The sequence below is a fragment of the Mytilus galloprovincialis genome, chromosome 2 (assembly GCF_965363235.1).
Source record: "Mytilus galloprovincialis chromosome 2, xbMytGall1.hap1.1, whole genome shotgun sequence".
Taxonomy (NCBI): domain Eukaryota; kingdom Metazoa; phylum Mollusca; class Bivalvia; order Mytilida; family Mytilidae; genus Mytilus; species Mytilus galloprovincialis.
Window position 1 is genome coordinate 67,984,511 of NC_134839.1, and position 20,303 is coordinate 68,004,813.

A 20,303-nucleotide genomic window follows, 5' to 3' on the forward strand; every position below is an offset into this window, starting at 1 on the left:
AAAATATCAAATGCAACTCACAGATTTTTTTGAGAGAATAATTACAGTACGTTCAATATAATTGACATCACTACTGTTTATGTAAAGACTTTTCTAAGAGCTGATATTATTATAAATTTACTGAAATTCTTTGCAATCACCAACAGTTGATCCTTATAAGAGATGTTGAAAAGCAATTCAATTTTAAAAATCAGACCTAAAGGAATTTAAATGAAAAGAACTAATATTGTCTTTCAAAGGAATTTATTTAGATAAACGTTATTGTTTTGCCTAAGATTAAAGTTGTAGTGATAGTGATGACACAAAGGGATCACTTCTGTCATCTTGTGGAACTGTCTCATCGCATGTTTTGACATCCACAACTTCTTGAAAAATTGCTTGTGCACCTGCTATTAAATTTTTGGTCCATATTTTTATATTAAAGAATTTGTTATATACAACTACAAGAGTAAATGAATACAAAATAAACGAGTAATTCTGTAAATGATAATAGGAAGTAAGTTCTCTTGTACAAATCAGTCTCCTTTATATCAATTTGTTGATTTGCAACTTCTTGAAAACAGCATGATATATTTCAAGCAAACTTTCACAGATTCTTGGAGGGGGCATTTTTTTATTTTTTTTTTAGTCATCATGGACAGGCATTTACATATATTATCTATAGTGGCACATAATAGAGCAAGCAAAAAAAATAAGCATTGTCAAGCAAATGAGAGTAAACAAAATAGAAAAAATAATACGATATGATATGTCATTTCAGATGTCATACATTTTTAGAAGTAAATACATTTATTTTTTACGTCTTATAAGAATTTATTTATGATTGAAAAGCTACCTTCTCCTAGAATAGCAAAAAGTAATTAATAACTTAGAGTTTTCTTATTATTTTAGAGAGACTGTTTAGAGAAAAAATTGGAGGAATGTAGAGAACAACTCTCAGAAATTAAATCAACTTGGAGTGATAAAATATCCCATTTGGAGGAACAGGTATGGTGCTTATATAATAAAATTGTGTTTGCTGCTAAACCTCACAATATGAAGTCAATAAAGCATGTTTAAATTATTCTCATTATAAGTAGACTGAAATCTAGGGCATAAAACCACTAGGAAAAATAGATCCATGCTTTTGTATTTCAGCAAGGAATTTTGTCTGTCTTTTACATATGATTGATATTGTGACCAGTTTTATTATACTATTCTGACATGATATTCTTAAGAACATATGATACAGAGGAGATCTCATGTGGAATTTTCCTTAAATCCTGACACAATGTCAATTTTGATATGCACTCTCTGTAAATGAACAAATATATACCTTCATGGTTTACTTTTTGAGTTATTTCAGTTTGATCATGACTTGTAATAGATTAAAATAAGATTCAACCTAAAAAAAAAACTTTAAAAAGATGACTCATCTATGAAATTGCATAATTATGAAAATAATTAAAGTATTATTTTTTGTTAGATTTCCCATCTTAATGCCAAAATGGTTGAAGACAGTGATGAACTTTCTAGAAGTGAGCAGAATGCAGAAAGTACTAGGGAGAGTTATCAGTCACAAGTAAGATTCAATAAACATTGTTAATTGTGCAACAACACAACAAAAACTTTTTAAAAACACATATTGTAGTATGAGGTCTACAGAGGAGTGAAATTTCAGGATTTATTTTACATGTAAACTATTGTTTCTTATTTGATGGCGAAGTCAGAGTATTTCATTTCAATCATTGCGACCCAAGTATTGATGTAAGTTTTTATACGACCGCAAAATTTGAAAAATTTTTCGTCGTATATTGCTATCACGTTGGCGTCCGGCGTCCGAATACTTTTAGTTTTCGCACTCTAACTTTAGTAAAAGTGAATGGAAATCTATGAAATTTTAACACAAGGTTTATGACCACAAAAGGAAGGTTGGTATTGATTTTGGGAGTTTTGGTCCCAACATTTTAGGAATTAGGGGCCAAAAAGGGCCCAAATAAGCATTTTCTTGGTTTTCGCACTATAACTTTAGTTTAAGTTAATAGAAATCTATGAAATTTTGACACAAGATTTATGACCACAAAAGAACGGTTGGGATTGATTTTGGGAGTTTAGGTTTCAACAGTTTAGGAATTAGGGGCCAAAAAAGGGCCCAAATAAGCATTATTCTTGGTTTTCGCACAATAACTTTAGTTTAAGTAAATAGAAATCAATGAAATTTAAACACAATGTTAATGACTACAAAAGGAAGGTTGGTATTGATTTTGGGAGTTTAGGTCCCAACAGTTTAGGAATTAGGGGCCAAAAAGGGACCCAAATAAGCATTTTTCTTGGTTTTCGCACCATAACGTTAGTATAAGTAAATAGAAATCTATGAAATTTAAACACAAGGTTTATGACCATAAAAGGAAGGTTGGTATTGATTTTGGGAGTTTTGGTCCCAACAGAATAAGGGGCCCAAAGGGTCCAAAATTAAACTTTGTTTGATTTCATCAAAATTGAATAATTGGGGTTCTTTGATATGCCGAATCTAACTGTCATGACTGTGTATGTAGATTCTTAACTTTTGGTCCCGTTTTCAAATTGGTCTACATTAAGGTCCAAAGGGTCCAAAATTAAACTTAGTTTGATTTTGACAAAAAATGAATCAGTTAGGTTCTTTGATATGCTGAATCTAAAAATGTACTTAGATTCTTGATTATTGGCCCAGTTTTCAAGTTGGTCCAAATCGGGGTCCAAAATTAAACTTTGTTTGATTTCATCAAAAATTGAATAAATGGGGTTCTTTGATATACCAAATCTAACTGTGTATGTAGATTCTTCATTTTTGGTCCTGTTTTCAAATTGGTCTACACTAAAGTCCAAAGGGTCCAAAATTAAACTTAGTCTGATTTTAACAAAAATTGAAATCTTGGGGTTCTTTGATATGCTGAATCCAAAAATGTACTTAGATTTTTTATTATGGGCCCAGTTTTCAAGTTGGTCCAAATCAGGATCTAAAATTATTATATTAAGTATTGTGCAATAGCAAGTCTTTTCAATTGCACAGTATTGCACAATGGCAAGAAATATCTAATTGCACAATATTGTGAAATAGCAAATTTTTTTTTAATTAGAGTTATCTTTCTTTGTCCAGAATAGTAAGCAAGAAATATCTAGTTGCACAATATTGTGCAATAGCAAGATTTTTTTATAATTGGAGTTATCTTTCTTTGTCCAGAATCAACTTAAATCTTTGTTATATACAATATACAATGTATATTCACTTTTTACTACCAACTGATAAATTATAATAAATAAAATTCAGTGATAACAAGCAGTTTTTTTTACATCTTAATATTTTATGATGTATTTAAATGAGTAGTTATTGTTGCAAACTCCATTAGAAATTTTAATTGAGATTAGTTTTGGAATAAGGGAAAGGGGGATGTGATTAAAAAAAATTGGGTTCAATTTTTCTCATTTGAAATTTCATAAATAAAAAAGAAAATTTCTTCAAATATTTTTATGCCCCACCTACGATAGTAGAGGGGCATTATGTTTTCTGGTCTGTGCGTCCGTCCGTCCGTCTGTCCGTTCGTTCGTCCGTCCGTCTGTCCCGCTTCAGGTTAAAGTTTTTGGTCAAGGTAGTTTTTGATGAAGTTTAAGTCCAATCAACTTCAAACTTAGTACACATGTCCCCTATGATATGATCTTTCTAATTTTAATGCCAAATTAGAGTTTTTACCCCAATTTCACGGTCCACTGAACATGGAAAATGATAGTGCGAGTGGGGCATTCGTGTACTGAGGACACATTCTTGTTTTGAGAGGATTAATATTCAACAGCATAGTGAATTGCTCTAAGAGAAAACAAAAATTTTAAGTTCATTAGAACACATTCATTCTGTGTCAGAAACCTATGCTGTGTCAACTATTTAATCACAATCCAAATTTAGAGCTGAATCCAGCTTGAATGTTGTGTCCATACTTGCCCCAACCGTTCAGGGTTCAACCTCTGCGGTCGTATAAAGCTACGCCCTGCGGAGCATCTGGTTATATATTCAAACAATATAAGAAAAATGTTACATCTTGATTTGAATTTAGTTTATAATTTTTTTGATTTGTACAGCTGCAATATAGCCTTTTTGTGCTAATGCGGCTTAAATCATACCTAAATCAATTTATAAATTTTAAAATATATATAATGGATGGTTTATATCAGTAAAGTAAGTATAAAACAATTCAACAAGACCAGCCATTCTTTATTTGAATATCTAAAAAATTTCTAGCTTTTAAGATAAATTCTTTTCATTTATACATTTATTTATTATAGAGCATAAATACAAGAAGTTGTGCATTTTATTTAAGGTGGTTCCAAACACTACAGGGAGATAACTCTGTAAAATTGAATAAACATTTTAATTACGTTGTGTTGTTAAGGGAATATTAAGCTTCTCAATGATCAAATTTAGTGTTTCTCAAACTGCTATATAACCAGTGGAATTTTTCTGATAAATTGGTTGGTTCAAATTTTTTGAATTTTTTACATTTTTGTCAAAGGGTCAAAGTAAATATTTTGTCAAAATTTTATGATAATTAAGCGAGCCAAATAAATTTTAGTCAAGGTGTTAGGTACCACCTTATGAAATATCAAATAAGAATTTTAAAGTATGTTCTTGCCTGAAGACTGTTTTTATTGAAATAATGAATATGTATGTTAGCTAATAATTACACTAGATGTATGTTTTATTATATGTTATTTTGATTGGCTAACACCAAGCTTCCACGATTCATACAAATGTACTTTGCTCATCATATCTTATTTATAATTTAAAGCTAACACAGTTACAAACAAAACTAGAGGATGCTGAACATAAATGTGAAGAAAACTGGGATCTTCTCAACAAAAAAGAAAAACAGTTTGAGAAAGAGGTACCTTTAGAGTTGAAGATATTAGTAACATTAATAAATGTCCTGTCAAGTTATTAGAACCAATATTTTATATTGCACAATATATCACTTTGCTTGAGAACGATAAGAAACTTTATTTGAGAGGTGAAGAAAGATGAATTATACACTGAAAATCTTTTAGAATTTTCACATTCAATATAGAATACTGTTTAAGATAATTTTATAAATTTAGTCTTTGCCATTCATTAGTTATTGAATTATGTTTGTAAACCATAGTATACTTATTTTTAGAAGCACAATTTGGAAACAGAACTGAATAAACAACACTTTGAAAAGATGGATTTAGAAACTCAACTTGTGTCTAAAATTACCTCCCTTGAATCACAGTTAATGTCTGAAAAACAGGCAAAAGAACAAGAAAAATTACTACTGGAGCAAAAAATAGTAAGAAATTATAACTGTTCATTACTATAATTCTTTTTAGTTTCATTAAATAATGAACATATTTTCTACACTTTTCAGACATTTCATTTTTTCCATGAAGAGCTGTACAGTTTACTTAAGAGTGAATGGTCTGAAAAGTGGCTTAACAGATCTAGATTGATATCAGTCAATGTCTGCATGTTAATGGATATTACAATGAGAAAAGTGTCAGAAAAACATACAAAACTATTTGTTTATATAAATAAATCTAGTTGAAGTAGTACGGAATGTCCGATGAGGTATTTTCCATTTTGGAAAAGATACTGACATTTCATTATTAACTTTTACTTTTACTTTCACTTTCATTTTACTGTTGTTAAACCAATAATTGTGACGTTACGTCTTGTTAACCTTTTGTATATTAAAACCCCATATGAACCCCATTTTATGTTCTTCAGCACTAGTTACTTATCATTAAATTGTCCTGAAGACGAAAAAAAAGTTGACCAGAATAAAGCATTTCCTTGTAGTAATCCAGGATGTTGTTGCCTTTTTATAGTTTTATTTTAATAAAAGTTCAACAGTTAAAAAGTGGGCAATAAAAGGCCATCATCACATCCTGTGTTACAATCATGATACAGAAAATAACTCAAATGAATAGTGTTAGTTCTGGTCATACTGTAAACAATTGTAGTAGTTTTATATATCCAGATATAATTTAATTTTGGATGTAACACATCTTCTGATTGGCTGACGTTATTTTGTTATGAGCGCATAGACATAATTTAGTCATTTGACCGTGACGTCATCAACGTTTTTTCATGGTTTTCTATGGTTTAGAATGGAATTTAGAATAAAATAATAAGAAATGACTGTAATATTTTTTCTGTCTATGAAGAAATAACATAAAAAATTTGGTGCACACTGAATAACGCGTGTAGCGGGTTATTTAACAGTGTGCACCAAATTTTTTATGTTATTTCTTCATAGACAGAAAAAATATTACAGTCATTTCTTAAATAAATTCTTGTCTTATGTCTTTGTTTCTGTAGGAACAGTTGGAAAAGCAAGAAAATGATTATCTTGAAAAAGCAGCAAAGCTTGAAGAACAAGTTATGCAGTTAGAAAAGAACAGAGATGTTCTGGAGGTCAGCATTCATTTATATAAGTTTTTGTAAACATACTCTTTTTTATACGACCGCAAAAATTAAAAAAATTTTTTTATACGACTGCAAAAATTTTTGGTTGTATATTGGTATCACATAGTCGTTATTGTAGTTGTCGTCGTCGTCCGAAGACAGATTGTTTCTGGATAATAACTTTTGAATAAGTAAAAAGAAATCAATAAAATTTTAACACAATGTTTATATAAACCACAAAAGGAAGCTTGGGATTGATTTTGGGGGTTATGGTCCCCAAGGTTTAGGAATTAGGGGCCCAAAGGGGCAAAAAACAGCATTTATCTAGTTTCAGGACAAAAAGTTATGTTTTAGTATTTCAATTATTATGAAATTGTACCACAATGTTTTATAGCATAAGTAAAAGGTTGGGATTTATTTTAAGGGGTTATTGGAAAAACAGTCTAGGAATTAAGGACCAAAAAGGGGCCAAAACAAGCATTTTTCTAGTTTAAAGACAATAACTTGTGTGTAACTGTGTGGATATCTCTGACATTGTACCACAAGTTTCCATATAACACAGGGAAGGCTGGGATTCAGTTTGGGGTTAATTTTCTTGAATATGTAGGAAAAAGGGACTAAAAAAGGGCCAAAAAGATGCATTTTTCTACCTTACAGACAGTAACTTGTGTTTAAGTGTTAAGTGTATGGATCTCTAAATTTTTAAAAGAAGGTTCAATACCACTAAAGGAAGGTTGGGATTGATTTTTTGAGTTATGGTCCAAATAGTTCAGGAATTAGGGGCCAAAAAGAGGGCCAAAATAATAATTTTTGTAGTTTTCAAACAACAACTTATGTTTAAGTGTATGAATCTCTCTAAAATTAAACCACAAGTTTCCATACCATGAAGGGATGTTAGTATTGACTTTGGGGGGTAATGGCTCAAAATGTACAGAATTAGGGGCAAAAACGGGGAAAAACTAGATATTTCTGGTCAATGGACAATTAATACAATTTAAAAACAGTGTAATGGAGGTAATTCTAAAACATTTAACATACAATGGCCACAGACCACAATTAATTCTTCTATCAGTTCTTTATAACGTTTTGTATCATTAAAAAAGTTGCACCATGCACTTTTGTCAAATTTTTTGTGTGTGTAATGTATAGTACTAGTCCAAATATATATCCAAAATTCAGAGAGATTGAAGCAATCACTATTCCAAATTTAGCCAATACACATCCATACCCCTATTGACAAGTCAAGAGATGTTCCGAAAACTGTAAATATTACCTTTTTGCACTTGGCCTAATAACTCATTCCATATCAAAATCAGTTTAAATACAACATCCAAAAATTTATTTCACCTCTCTTCATTCATTTCCACCAAAAAAAATCTAAGAAATGAGTGAGGAAGGGAAAGAAAAAGAATTAAGGAAAAATACACTCTAATTAAAAGGAACTATATTCGTGGACAACGAAAAGTTGGGTCATTAATTGTGGTCTTGGGCCTATAAGTTGGGTATGTTCAGGTTTACCTCCGTTACACTACTTGTATATTATGTATAAAGAAATGTCAGGTTTTGGACTTATTACCAAAAAAGGGAGAGGGTAGGTGTTATCAATTTTTCTTCTTCAAATTTCTCAAATTCCAAATTTTTGAAATGTTAAAAGAAGAAATCTTCAATTGCACAATATTGCGCAATAGATTTGTAAGATCTTGACATTTGTTTTGTGTCAGAAACTCATATTATGTCAAAAATTTTATCGCAATGCAAATTCAGAGCTGTATCAAGCTTGAATGTTGTGTCAATACTTGCCCCAACGGTTCAGGGTTCGACTTCTGCGGTCGTATAAAGCTGCACCCTGCGGAGCACCTGGTTAGCATTTAATTTAAAGTCATCTTAGATTTGAATAACCAATAAACAAACATGAAGAAAGTCAAGATAAGGAGTACATGATTATAATACAGCAACACAATGATGCATAAGACTGAAATGACACATAGAGAGAAACATGGAGTCTTTAACAATAGATATATTTGTTTTAGATATTCCAAGCTCTTGATTTTAAATAGAAGAAATGAATTGTGAATGAGTTTTAAAAACTATGGAATATCTGGTGTCAAAATAGATTTGCCTAAAGGACTAAAAACATAACAATACAACTGTAAACAACCACTGACAAAATTCCAAAATATGCAGTAATCAAACTATACAATTATACATAACAACTTGTTATCTTTTACCATCAGAATGAAAAGTACAGTTTATCAAATGATGAATTAGAGTTAAAGAAGAAAGTATGTGAATTGGAGAATACAGAAACAGAATTGAGGAGTATGGTAAATATCTAGTGTAGCTTGTCATATCTCTATGTATGACTCTGAACTGGGATTGTACTCAGAACAGTGATGGTAACACTAAAGTATCATGGTTTGACCTTGAAGTGTATTTTTCATCATGTTTAAGTGGGATGGTGGTATTGTTGACGCTACCTTGCTCATTGCTATGCTGTCAGAAGTGCAATGGATTTAATCATGGATTAAATTTACATCAACTATGGTTTTCATTTTCACATGTTGATGTCACTTAAGACAGCAGTTTTTCATGTTTTTATGTATAGCATAAAGAGTATCATCTGTTTCATTTAAAACAGTCATGATAAATTGTCATTGGATTTACAGTCATAGGAAACTCCTGAGAGGAACAGGCTTTTTACAGGATGATAATTTTTATACAATTCTTTTATTTCAACCATACACATATATATATATATATCATTGAAACCAAAATGGCATGATTATTTTATAGACAATTATAAATGCTTTTATTAAATAAAACAAATTTTACATCGCATAATAATTGCACATCTGTGGATTTTAAACTAGCCTTTACATATCAAATAGATTACAGCAAGTCAGCAAATCCAAAGTATGTTAAATCTACATTCATACATGCATTTGCATAAGGTTAATTTCTATCCAATGCAGCTCATTTGATTCTTTGATGAGTAATTGTACTAAAAAAAGGAAATATATTTGTTTATATTAATGCAATTGTTATATTTTGTTATTATGCCATTAATGAAAAAATATATTTAATGATATTCTTGAATTACTGTACTTATTTCAAATTCACATTGTCAGTAAGTCAAGATTCCTTCATGTTTAATACATCTTTTAGCCAAAATAAAATATGGTCTTTTGCTTTCTCTTGACATCTATTTTCTGATGTAGGCACTTAGAAATATGGATATGGAAACAAATGACTATAAATGTTGAGAAATGTTTGTTTGACATTTCAAACTTTTGCCTTAATAAAAATGGTCATCATGACAAAAAAAATTGGCTTTTCTAAAAATTATGGACTTAATTTAGAGAATATCTGAACCTGTTGATATGATAGACGACGGAAATAGTTCTTATGTGAATGTGACTTGGTGTTACTTTGGTGCTGATTAGTCAACCAAAATAAATGTCAGATGCATTTTTACACTGCATTCTATAGGAAATATATACAAAGTTTTCTTTGCACGATCTGCTCACTGAAAACAAATAAGATTAAAAGGCTATTTTTTTTTTAAGTACAGTGTAACTGACAGAGTATTATTCCTGTAATTTTGTTAGCCTAGTTCATATGACTACTTCTCAGAATTTCATTTTAAATTGAACAAGGGAAACATTTAGCCAAATTATTGGTTAAAGTTTCAGTATATCTAACTGATAAAGATAGAAGATTGTGAGGTTTTTAGATTTCAATCAAATGTTTTTACAAAGTATTATCAGTAAATTATAATTAGGATTTTTTTTATCTAAGATTTCAGATCATGAGAATAAATTAACTCAGTCATCTAAGCAATTGGAAGAATTGGAACAGTTTTTAAAGAGCAAAGAATCTGAGCTTCAAGAATGCATTGCAGGTAATAACAAATATAAATATACGAAAAAATACATGTTATATCTAGAACTTTCAACATAAAAAGGGGGTGCAATTAAAATTCTCATGAAGGATGTGTTAACTGTGATTGTTATATATATAATGAGTCTAAAAATTTAAGTTTATGTGAAGGCATTGTGGTATATGTTGACCGTCTGTCCATCTGTCGTTGACATGTCAGACATTAATTCAAAAATGCTTTAACAAATATGCATGAAACTTTGGTGAATTGTTTATATATATTGACATGAGCTCCCTTTCAATTTTTATAAATTTTGGTACACCGTTTCCATATTTTTTTTTTCAGAAAAAGATGAGTTGTTAGTTAGAAATGCTGAGTTATCACAGAAAAATTTATCTGTTCAGAGCAGCTCAGATAGTATTATTAACCAGCTTAAATCAGAGATAAAAGACCAAGATGATCACATAGATAATTTAAAACAGTCCCATGATTCATTGCAAGAGAATGTTGATTTCCATGAAAAAAAGGTAAGATTGATTAATATGCAGTTTATCCATATTATTTAGTGACCCATCTTTAGCAAGTGTTAAAAATAGTTTAATAACATATGGGTCAGTTGAAAATTAATGTTAGTGGTTTTATATTAGGTTGAAAAAACATTTCCTCATCAGAACTTTCTTGTCTTATATATGTTTCATAACAGTTACTATTATTTGATTTGCTGTGAAATATTGGTAATCATTTGCACCTGATTATGATAAATGCACATGTCATCTTATTTTCAAAGTTTCAAATTACACCTAAACAAAAAGATCAATACTTACCCAACAACTGTGTTCATGAATTAAAGAAGAAAAATTTTGCTGGTAATAGAAAAGTTTTGAACATAATCTACTGTTGTGATTCCATGCTGATTTAGTTTTTTTTATGCCCAGCTGTAGATGAGGGGGCATTAAGTTTTACCATTGTCCGTTTGTACGTCTGTTCAGATCAAGTACCAATTTGAGTAGCGTCACTTAAACAGTTCTTGAGTTATGTCCCTTTATAACATTATATTCAGGCGAAGGCATCATTAATATCCCATGGACCATTCCAAATCTATTTTTAAATGAATACATGAACTATCTTGATATATAAAAAAAAGGAAATTGAATCTATGTCCTCTGTATGTTAATTATACCCCCGCTTGCTTTAAAAAAGGGGGGGTATACTGTTTTACCTCTGTCTGTCAGTCCGTCCATCAGTCAGTCCGTCCCATGAAACTTTCGTCACATTTTTCTCAGGAACTACACATCCACCCTTTCTGTAATTTGGTATCAACATTTATATATGTCAGCCATACCGTGTGATGCGTTTTCAGATTCATCACTTGACAACTTCCTGTTTACCGAAAAAAACTTGTATGATTTTACACATGATATCCAAGTTGAAAATTTTCGTCACATTTTTCTCAGGAACTACAATACAAGGATTTCTGAAATTTGGTTTCAGGATTTATATAAGTCAGCTATACCGTGTGATGCGTTTTCAGATTCATCACTCGACAACTTCCTGTTTACCGAACACTTGTATGATTTTACACATGATAGCCAACTTGAAAATTTTCGTCACATTTTTCTCAGGAACTACAATACAAGGATTTCTGAAATTTGGTTTCAGAATTTATATAAGTCAGCTATACCGTGTGATGCGTTTTCAGATTCATCACTCGACAACTTCCTGTTTACCGAACACTTGTATGATTTTACACATGATAGCCAACTTGAAAATTTTCGTCACATTTTTCTCAGGAACTACAATACAAGGATTTCTGAAATTTGGTTTCAGGATTTATATAAGTCAGCTATACCGTGTGATGCGTTTTCAGATTCATCACTCGACAACTTCCTGTTTACCGAACACTTGCATATTTTTACACTATTAAAATTATCCACTTGCGGCGGGGGTATCATCAGCTGTGAGCAGTAGCTCGCAGTTTCACTTGTAAATAGTAGCAAAGAATGATTGAGATTGATGCTGTTTCATTAACATTATAAATCTGAATAATAGATAAAAGAGCTGGAAGATGGGAAAGAAGAGAATGAACAGACTACTACACAAGTTAGTACTCTGGAGCAAACTGTTACAGACTTACAGGAACAACTGGCAGACAAAAATAAGGTAAACTAATTCTCTATAGAAAAAAAGGCTCTAGTATTTTACATCTTATCTGTGAATAGTAAAGAAAAGATCTAACCAATAAATAATTATGCAAAGATTCAACATAATTAAACTCTAGGTTGAGTCCTTGAATTATTTTTACATACTCAATACTAATTTTCCTATTATATTTTGTGTATGTAATCTAATTTTACTACCTACAGATAGAAACGGAACATTGATTCGTGAATGATTTATCATCCCGCACCTTACACATTTCTCCTTGGCAAAGACTATATGATGATTCAACTAATGCTTTATACTTTACTGTTAGAAAAATTTGTATTGAAAAATGCAGATGATCAAAGTTTTTGATGATTCACCCAGAAAGGACTTGGAGGAAATGACATGAAATTTAAATACTGATAAAAAATACCACTGAATAGAAATAAAAAAAAAAAAATACATGAAAAACCTTTCTACAATAATATAATTCTATCAGCATACTTCTAAAAACTTGAAATTATTTTGTTGAAAAGTAAAAATACTGTTTTTAAAGCCTAAAGTAATAAATGTAAAGGTTGTATCCAGGTGTAATGATAAGTCGTTATCCTAATGCTATTTTTTTCTTATTTTTTCTGTACACTTAGCTTTCATTTTTTATTACCATGCATTGTCAAGCTTGGTAACTCATAATTATTTGTCAGTAACTAAATGTACGATGCTGTCCCATACTGAACCTTCTGACCTTGTTTGTTTACATTTAAATTTCAATGGCGTCAAAATCACGTGATGTCAATTCGTTCTACCCAATCAAATTGCTCTACTGTCAATTAGGGGATTTTCCAGTCTACGGCAATTACGTTATTTCTTTGTGGGATATTGCTTCAAAATAGTTTGCAATAATTTTGGGTTTTATTCAACAGGAAAACTCTTTTTTTGCCATCCCTTTTGACATCAATGGAATTCTGTATGAATATTTATCTACAGTCATGATGGTCAGAATATCGATCTTTTTATAATGAATAAAAAGAAAATTCTATGAAAAATAAATGTAAATTATTTTTCATTAACCTACTCTATATTCCTGTACAAAATTATGGCATGGGCATCGTTTTTTCAATTAGTTTTCCTTTCATTTTGGTTGGGCTTTTTTCGCGGGAAAATCGCGAAAGACGTAAGGAGCATGTCATTTTAAAATTCCTAAAAATACGATTTGCTTGACCTGTATTGCCTGCCACAAGATTGATGACGCTGAATGGAATGTACACAAAGCAATGGAGGCCGGAATGGGGATTTTGTGAAGTTCTAGAATGTTTTTAGACATTCGGAAGTCGGGATTGAAACGGGCATTAGAAATTTGGCATTTTTTAGCAATAATTGAGAACAACAATGAAAACTTACCTTCAGAAATGTTTTTTTATTCAAAAGTGCAGAAAAAACGTATTCTACATTGTTTTTCTACGCCGGAAGTAGCGTAGTGACGTCAATGCGGAGTTTCCCCGTGTGTTAAGTTCAAACACAAATACCTAACGAACTGACAAGATGAACGATTTTAGACTACTACAGGATATCCATATGTCGTGTTGCAGCTCTTATTTGGATTTTGTATGATAAACAAATTTGATTTTATTTTTTCCATCAGGCTTTGAAAAAACAGGAACAAAGACTTAGAGATCTTCAAAAAACTTTACAGCGTGAACTTAGAGTTCAACCTCTCCCCAGTGATGAACCAGTTTTGATTGATGGTGCTTCATTTACTCCGCCAATGCAGCGGAAAATTAGTGAAAGTCGGAATTCACCATTGAAAGACAATATTGATTTTAAGGATCATAATCCTGCAACAATTAGTCATGTGATGAAACCATTTGAAACAAACAATCATTCAGATAATGGAATAGATGTTCATAAAAATAGGACACGTAATTCTGATCATTTACTGAGAAAGGACTTAGAAAATGATGTGAACTTTAAATATTTGAAACATGTGGTTTTAAAATTTATGTTAAGTAGAGAAGCAGAGGTTAGTTGTTTATTTATGATAAATTAAAAAGACCTTTTGACCCAATAAAATATTGAAAGCAACGAATTTAAACAAATCTGAGAGTGCATAATGTCATGAATTCATTCATTTCTTGTATCAGTTGATATGTGCAAAGAATTCCAATGTTACAACTATCCACAGAGACCAAATGAAATAGAAGTTAACAACTATAGGTCTTTTACTGCCTTCAAAAATTAGCAAAAGCTAGCTGAAAAAAAAGCAATGAAATGACAAAAAATAAATCAACTTAAAGGAGAAAAGACTGAATTATGTACAAAACAACAAATTTAAAACAAATATAATATACTGCAACAAAAGAAATCCACTAAATTACAGGCTACTGACAGGTTTATTCTGCTAAATTCAATAAAAGTGTATGTCAATAACAACAACATGTAAATTTAGATATATTATGTCAGTCCACTGTTAATTTATCAGATATGTTATATACATTTTCTATCACGAACCTACCTCATTTGTATTTGGTTTCATTATTTTATTTCAGGCTGTGCATTTAATACGAGCTATATCAGTGTTACTACATTTCTCACCAGATGAACAAAAGATGTTACATGATACATTAGAATACAGAATGTCTTGGTTTGGAATTCGACCAGCGCTAGGCTCAGGACAGAAATCAAAATACATTCCACCACCATTTTAATGTTGTGATTTATATGAGAGTATATATGTCAATGATTAATGATATTTGATTTTCATCAAAATACTTGCTCTTTTTGGCATGACCAGAAAAGTTTTACTGCCCTTTGTTAGACTTTAAACACACTGCATTTATATATAGGTATAATAAAATTTCAAAGTATAGTCAAATGGCAAATGAATGCTGGCACTTTACCAATATTATATTTCATTCTTTGGATTTCCTTTGAAAAGAAGTTAACAATTTTGAATTATACTTTGAAAGAGATTTTCAGATATGCCTTCCTGTTTGATGACACTTTAAACTTTTATCCTACACACTAAGCATAGAATTTTAAGATTATTTACATTAATTATTATCGAGATTCAAAATGGATATTTTCAAACTGTTCTTAATTTTGGCCAAAAAAGTTTGTTTTTATATTTTGATTTTCCATGAAATTGTATTACCATTATCATATCTTATTACTTAATGAATTGATGCACTTGTGATGATGAATCAAACCATCTTGTTTATCTGGTTTTATATAAATTTTGGTACCTAACTGCAAACTTCTGAACATTTTGATTTATTTTGTTTGTAGTAGAAAAAGAGGTTTGTCTCATTTTAAAAAAAAATCTTTGGCTTAGCAAAGGTCAAACTGATGAATATTATGGCATCCTCAGTGATTTCATTTAAATTATAAAAAAAAAATTTTCACTGTTTGGATTTTTTGGCTATATGAATATTTTTTCATCAATTCAAATGAAAACTAATGAATTTTAAATGATTTGATAAATAATGAATATTTTGTTTGAGTGACAATATTAATGATAATAAAAGGTTTTTCTATGTTTTTAGTTAAAATTATTCAAGAGATTTTGAAATTACAATTTGCCAAATACATACAGTTGTTCTATAAAGTATGTTATTTGTCCTTGACAACATTTTCATTTTTAAGGTACTGTTTAAGAAGCTCTATTAATTTTGTCATTAGAATTTCCAACTTGTGAGTAACAAGGATAGCTATATTTGATACATGGGATCCTTGCAAGGTTTTCATTTCCATCAGACAGAGTTTTCCTTACCTTGACCTGAAATCATGGCATTTAAGGTTTGAGTTTTCTCAGATAAGTTAATACCTCAGATACTTTATGCAAAAAGTCAAAGTATTTGGTGTATGACTTCCATCCAATTGTAAAAGTTAAATTTTTTTATGGTATAAAAGTTATTGCCTTATTTCTCAGATATTCTAAGCAATATATAACATTAATGTTTAAAGTGTGCATTGCTGTAAGATGTTAAAGTGTGTCTGGCATGTTTTATCTGACCTTGACTCCCTTTTTTCATATTCATGGTGTATTGGTTTATAAGTGTTTTGTATTCATGATGAGATCTGTTTCACAGATACTGTAAGCAATAGATCTATAAAATAATTGTATGGTGTACATGTTTGTCTGTTAGGTTCATCTGACCTTCACCTCATTTTCTTGGTTCATTGGACCATCTTCTCAGATACGATCGGCAGTAGATTCACTATGTATGGTGTATTTAATGTTAGTAGGTTGTACATGCATGTCTTTCAGTGTTCATCAGGCCCTTATTTATTTGATTCATTGGTCAACACAAACTTTTTATGGTTCAAATCATTTGTCAGATACATTGTACTTTCAGCAATAGGTCAACTAATGGAAACAATGTGAGGTGTGCATGTCTGTCTGGCAGGGTTTATCTTTACTTTTTTACATGGATCATTGATAAAAATACTTGTAGTATAAACCTTAACTTATAAGACTATCTGTCCTATGGCATCTGTAGCAGGACAGAATTAAATTAATGTTTTGACACATAGGATAAAAATTTAGTCTTTAATTATATTGATATAAAACATGCTGTTTCTGTTATGAATGTGTGTACACATATACTCTCAATAATAACAATGGCTGTGAATCTTTTATCGTATATTGTTATTGCTTATTTACATAAATGTATGAATATTATGTGTGTTTTGTTTATTAAACTTACCAGCGGAAAAAATGATTGCCAATGAGACAACTTTTTATTAGGAACCAAATGATGTAGAAAATAGAAACTAGAGGTCACTGTACAACCGTCAACAATGAGAAAACCCCATACTGCTGTATGTCTGTTCAAAGAAACATATCTGTCAAGTTTGACTTCAATATACTAAGTTCTTTAGAAATTTGACAAATCTTTTGTTTGCCCTTTATTCTGGTTTGGATTTTATAACCTTCTGTACAAGAATGTGTTCATAGTACACTTGTGCTACCATTTTATATGTTCAGTGGACTTCGAAATTGGGGTCAGAACTCTTAATTTGGCATTAAAATTAGAAAGATCATATCATAGGGAACATATGTACTAAGTTTCAAGTTGATTGGACTTCTGATTTCATCAAAAACTACCTTGATCAAAAACTTCAACCTAAAGTGGGACAGACAGATGCACTCAGAGACAGGAAAACATAATGCAACCTGGGTGTGGCATAAAAATTGTTTTACTCTATGGTTCTTGAGAAGTTGATTAGGTAGTTATGACATTGACTTGCCACACAGTACTGTAGATTGATTTTTTTTAAGATGTCAATTATTTATAGGATAATAAAAACAACAAAGACTGCAGTTTAAATAATGAACAACATTTTTTAAATTTGTGGTTGAGGATCAGTATCCTTAAATCAGGACCATTCTGCTCATATTCTGTTGTTATAAAATCTTTTGTCAGTCTGTTTAATAACTTTTTTATTTACTGTTTAGACATTTTATTAATTGATTGCCTTTGTTAATCATTACCAAAACCAATAGACTTGCATGGTATATGAATTAAAGATTTAGGGTATACCTCGCTTAGACAGCAACAGTAGTCAATTATCTATTTCATGTTTTCAATATATATGTATGTACTAAGAATTTTTTTTCTAAGATATCCCATTTTTTATATCACTTCATTTATAAGATTGACACTTGACATTTATAGGATTTAATGCAGGATATGATCACCTTAGATAATATAACATAGTAAGTACCATGTTGACACAGGATTCCGTGCAGGATTTGACCACCTTACTTTATATGCCATTTTGAGTACTACATTAACAAAGGATTCCATGCAGGATATGACAACCTTACTTTATATGCCATTTTGAGTACTACATTAACGAAAGATTCCATTCAGGACATGACCACCTTACTTTATATGTCATTGTGAGTACTACATACACAAAGGATTCCATGCAGGATATGACCACTTTACTTTATATGCCATATTGAGTACTACATTAACGAAAGATTCCATGCAGGATATGACCACCTTACTTTATATGTCATTGTGAGTACTACATACACAAAGGATTCCATGCAGGATATGACCACTTTACTTTATATGCCATATTGAGTACTACATTAACGAAAGATTCCATGCAGGATATGACCACCTTACTTTATATGTCATTGTGAGTACTACATACACAAAGGATTTCATGCAGGATATGACCACTTTACTTTATATGGCATTTTGAGTACTACATTAACAAAGGATTTACCACCTTACTTTATATGTCATTGTGACTACTACATTAACAAAGGATTCACCACCTTACTTTATATGTCATTGTGAGTACTACATTAACAAAGGATTCCATGCAGGATATGACCACCTTACTTTATATGTCATTGTGAGTACTACATTAACAAAGGATTCCATGCAGGATATGATCACCTTGCTTTATATGCCATTGTGAGTACTACATTAACAAAGGATTCCATGCAGGATATGACCACCTTACTTTATATGCTCTTGTGAGTACTACATAAATACAGGATTAAATGCAGGAAATAATCATCTTCCTTAGTACACCATGTTGAGTACCAATTATTTAGAGGATTCAATGCAGGATAAGATCACCTTACATAATATATATTGGTGAGTACCACATTAACAGAGGATTCAATGCAGGATATGAAAAAATTACTAAACATACCATAATTCAGAGGATTTCATGCAGGATTTGATCACCTTACTTTTGTCATGGAAAGTACAACATTTACAGATGATTTAATGCATATTTTAAGGATCTCCTTATGTAATATACCACATGTGAGTACAACACTAACAGGATTGAATGCAGTATATAATCACCTTACATAATATACTTTGGCAGATCACCTTACATAATATACCTTGGTGAGTACGATTCGGATCACCTCACTCAATATACAACAGTTATTTCCACACAAAAAGATCATCTTTCTTGAGTGATCAGTCATGTCCCCCTGTAGTAAAATAAAAGGCTGAAATCTTGTAAAGCAATACATTTATTTTGAAAGAGTTTAGATGATATGTTTATGATCATGTAACAGCATTTTACATCAATATGAATTAGAAAACTGAACGACTAATAATTTTAAAATATTTAAAATACTGCTAATTAAATACCAGTAATCTCCATTTTTAAGGACTAAATTATTTCATAAAATATTGCAATGACCCAAGGACTTTTGCATTTTATAAGGTTACACATAAATAAATGGATGTATTAAAAAACAATGTAAAATTACACATCAAAAATTAATTCAAGACTAAAAATAATACTCACAATACAGTGAATACACATGCTTGATGTAAATAAATATAAAAAGTATATGTGTCCATAGGACATCTTCCTCTGCAAATACTATCATATTTACATGTTCAAATATGGGTAAAAAAAATTAAACTGTGAAATCTGGATCAAAACTCATTTTTATGCCCCATTTATGGGCATTATGTTTTCTGGTCTGTGCTTCATTTCGTCAGTTCGTCCATCCATCTGTCCTGTTTCAAAAAGTTTTTGGTCAAGGTATTTTTTGATGAAGTTGAAGTTCTATTAACTTGAAACTTACTACCCATGTTCCTTATGATATGTCCTTTTTAATTTTATGTCAAATTAGAGTTTTGACCACCATTTCACGGTCCACTGAACATAGAAAGTGATAGTGGGGCATCCGTGTGCTATGGACACATTCTTGTTTTCATTTTTTTTTAATATGTCATAGCATGATGAAAATATGAACAAGTGTACTATGTTTTAAATTGATGTAAACACAACTTTACAGTATACTATCAATAATAAATCAATACCTGAACTTGATGCTACTGTAGGCAGAAC

At 30.6% G+C, this 20,303-nt stretch overlaps 1 protein-coding gene across 1 annotated transcript in view; it reads left to right on the forward strand.

Annotated features, from left to right (window-relative positions):
• The window catches only part of LOC143064206 (uncharacterized), a 36,050-nt gene extending 18,914 nt beyond the window's left edge, over positions 1-17,136 (forward strand). The window contains exons 12-22 of the mRNA XM_076236858.1: positions 892-987; positions 1,466-1,561; positions 4,797-4,892; positions 5,163-5,315; positions 6,347-6,442; positions 8,668-8,757; positions 10,232-10,334; positions 10,659-10,840; positions 12,363-12,473; positions 14,098-14,475; positions 15,002-17,136. Of these exons, the coding sequence (XP_076092973.1) occupies positions 892-987; positions 1,466-1,561; positions 4,797-4,892; positions 5,163-5,315; positions 6,347-6,442; positions 8,668-8,757; positions 10,232-10,334; positions 10,659-10,840; positions 12,363-12,473; positions 14,098-14,475; positions 15,002-15,160 (1,560 nt within the window). The 3' untranslated portion in view covers positions 15,161-17,136. The remainder of the gene's footprint in view (positions 1-891; positions 988-1,465; positions 1,562-4,796; positions 4,893-5,162; positions 5,316-6,346; positions 6,443-8,667; positions 8,758-10,231; positions 10,335-10,658; positions 10,841-12,362; positions 12,474-14,097; positions 14,476-15,001) is intronic.
• The last annotated feature ends 3,167 nt before the right edge of the window (positions 17,137-20,303 follow it).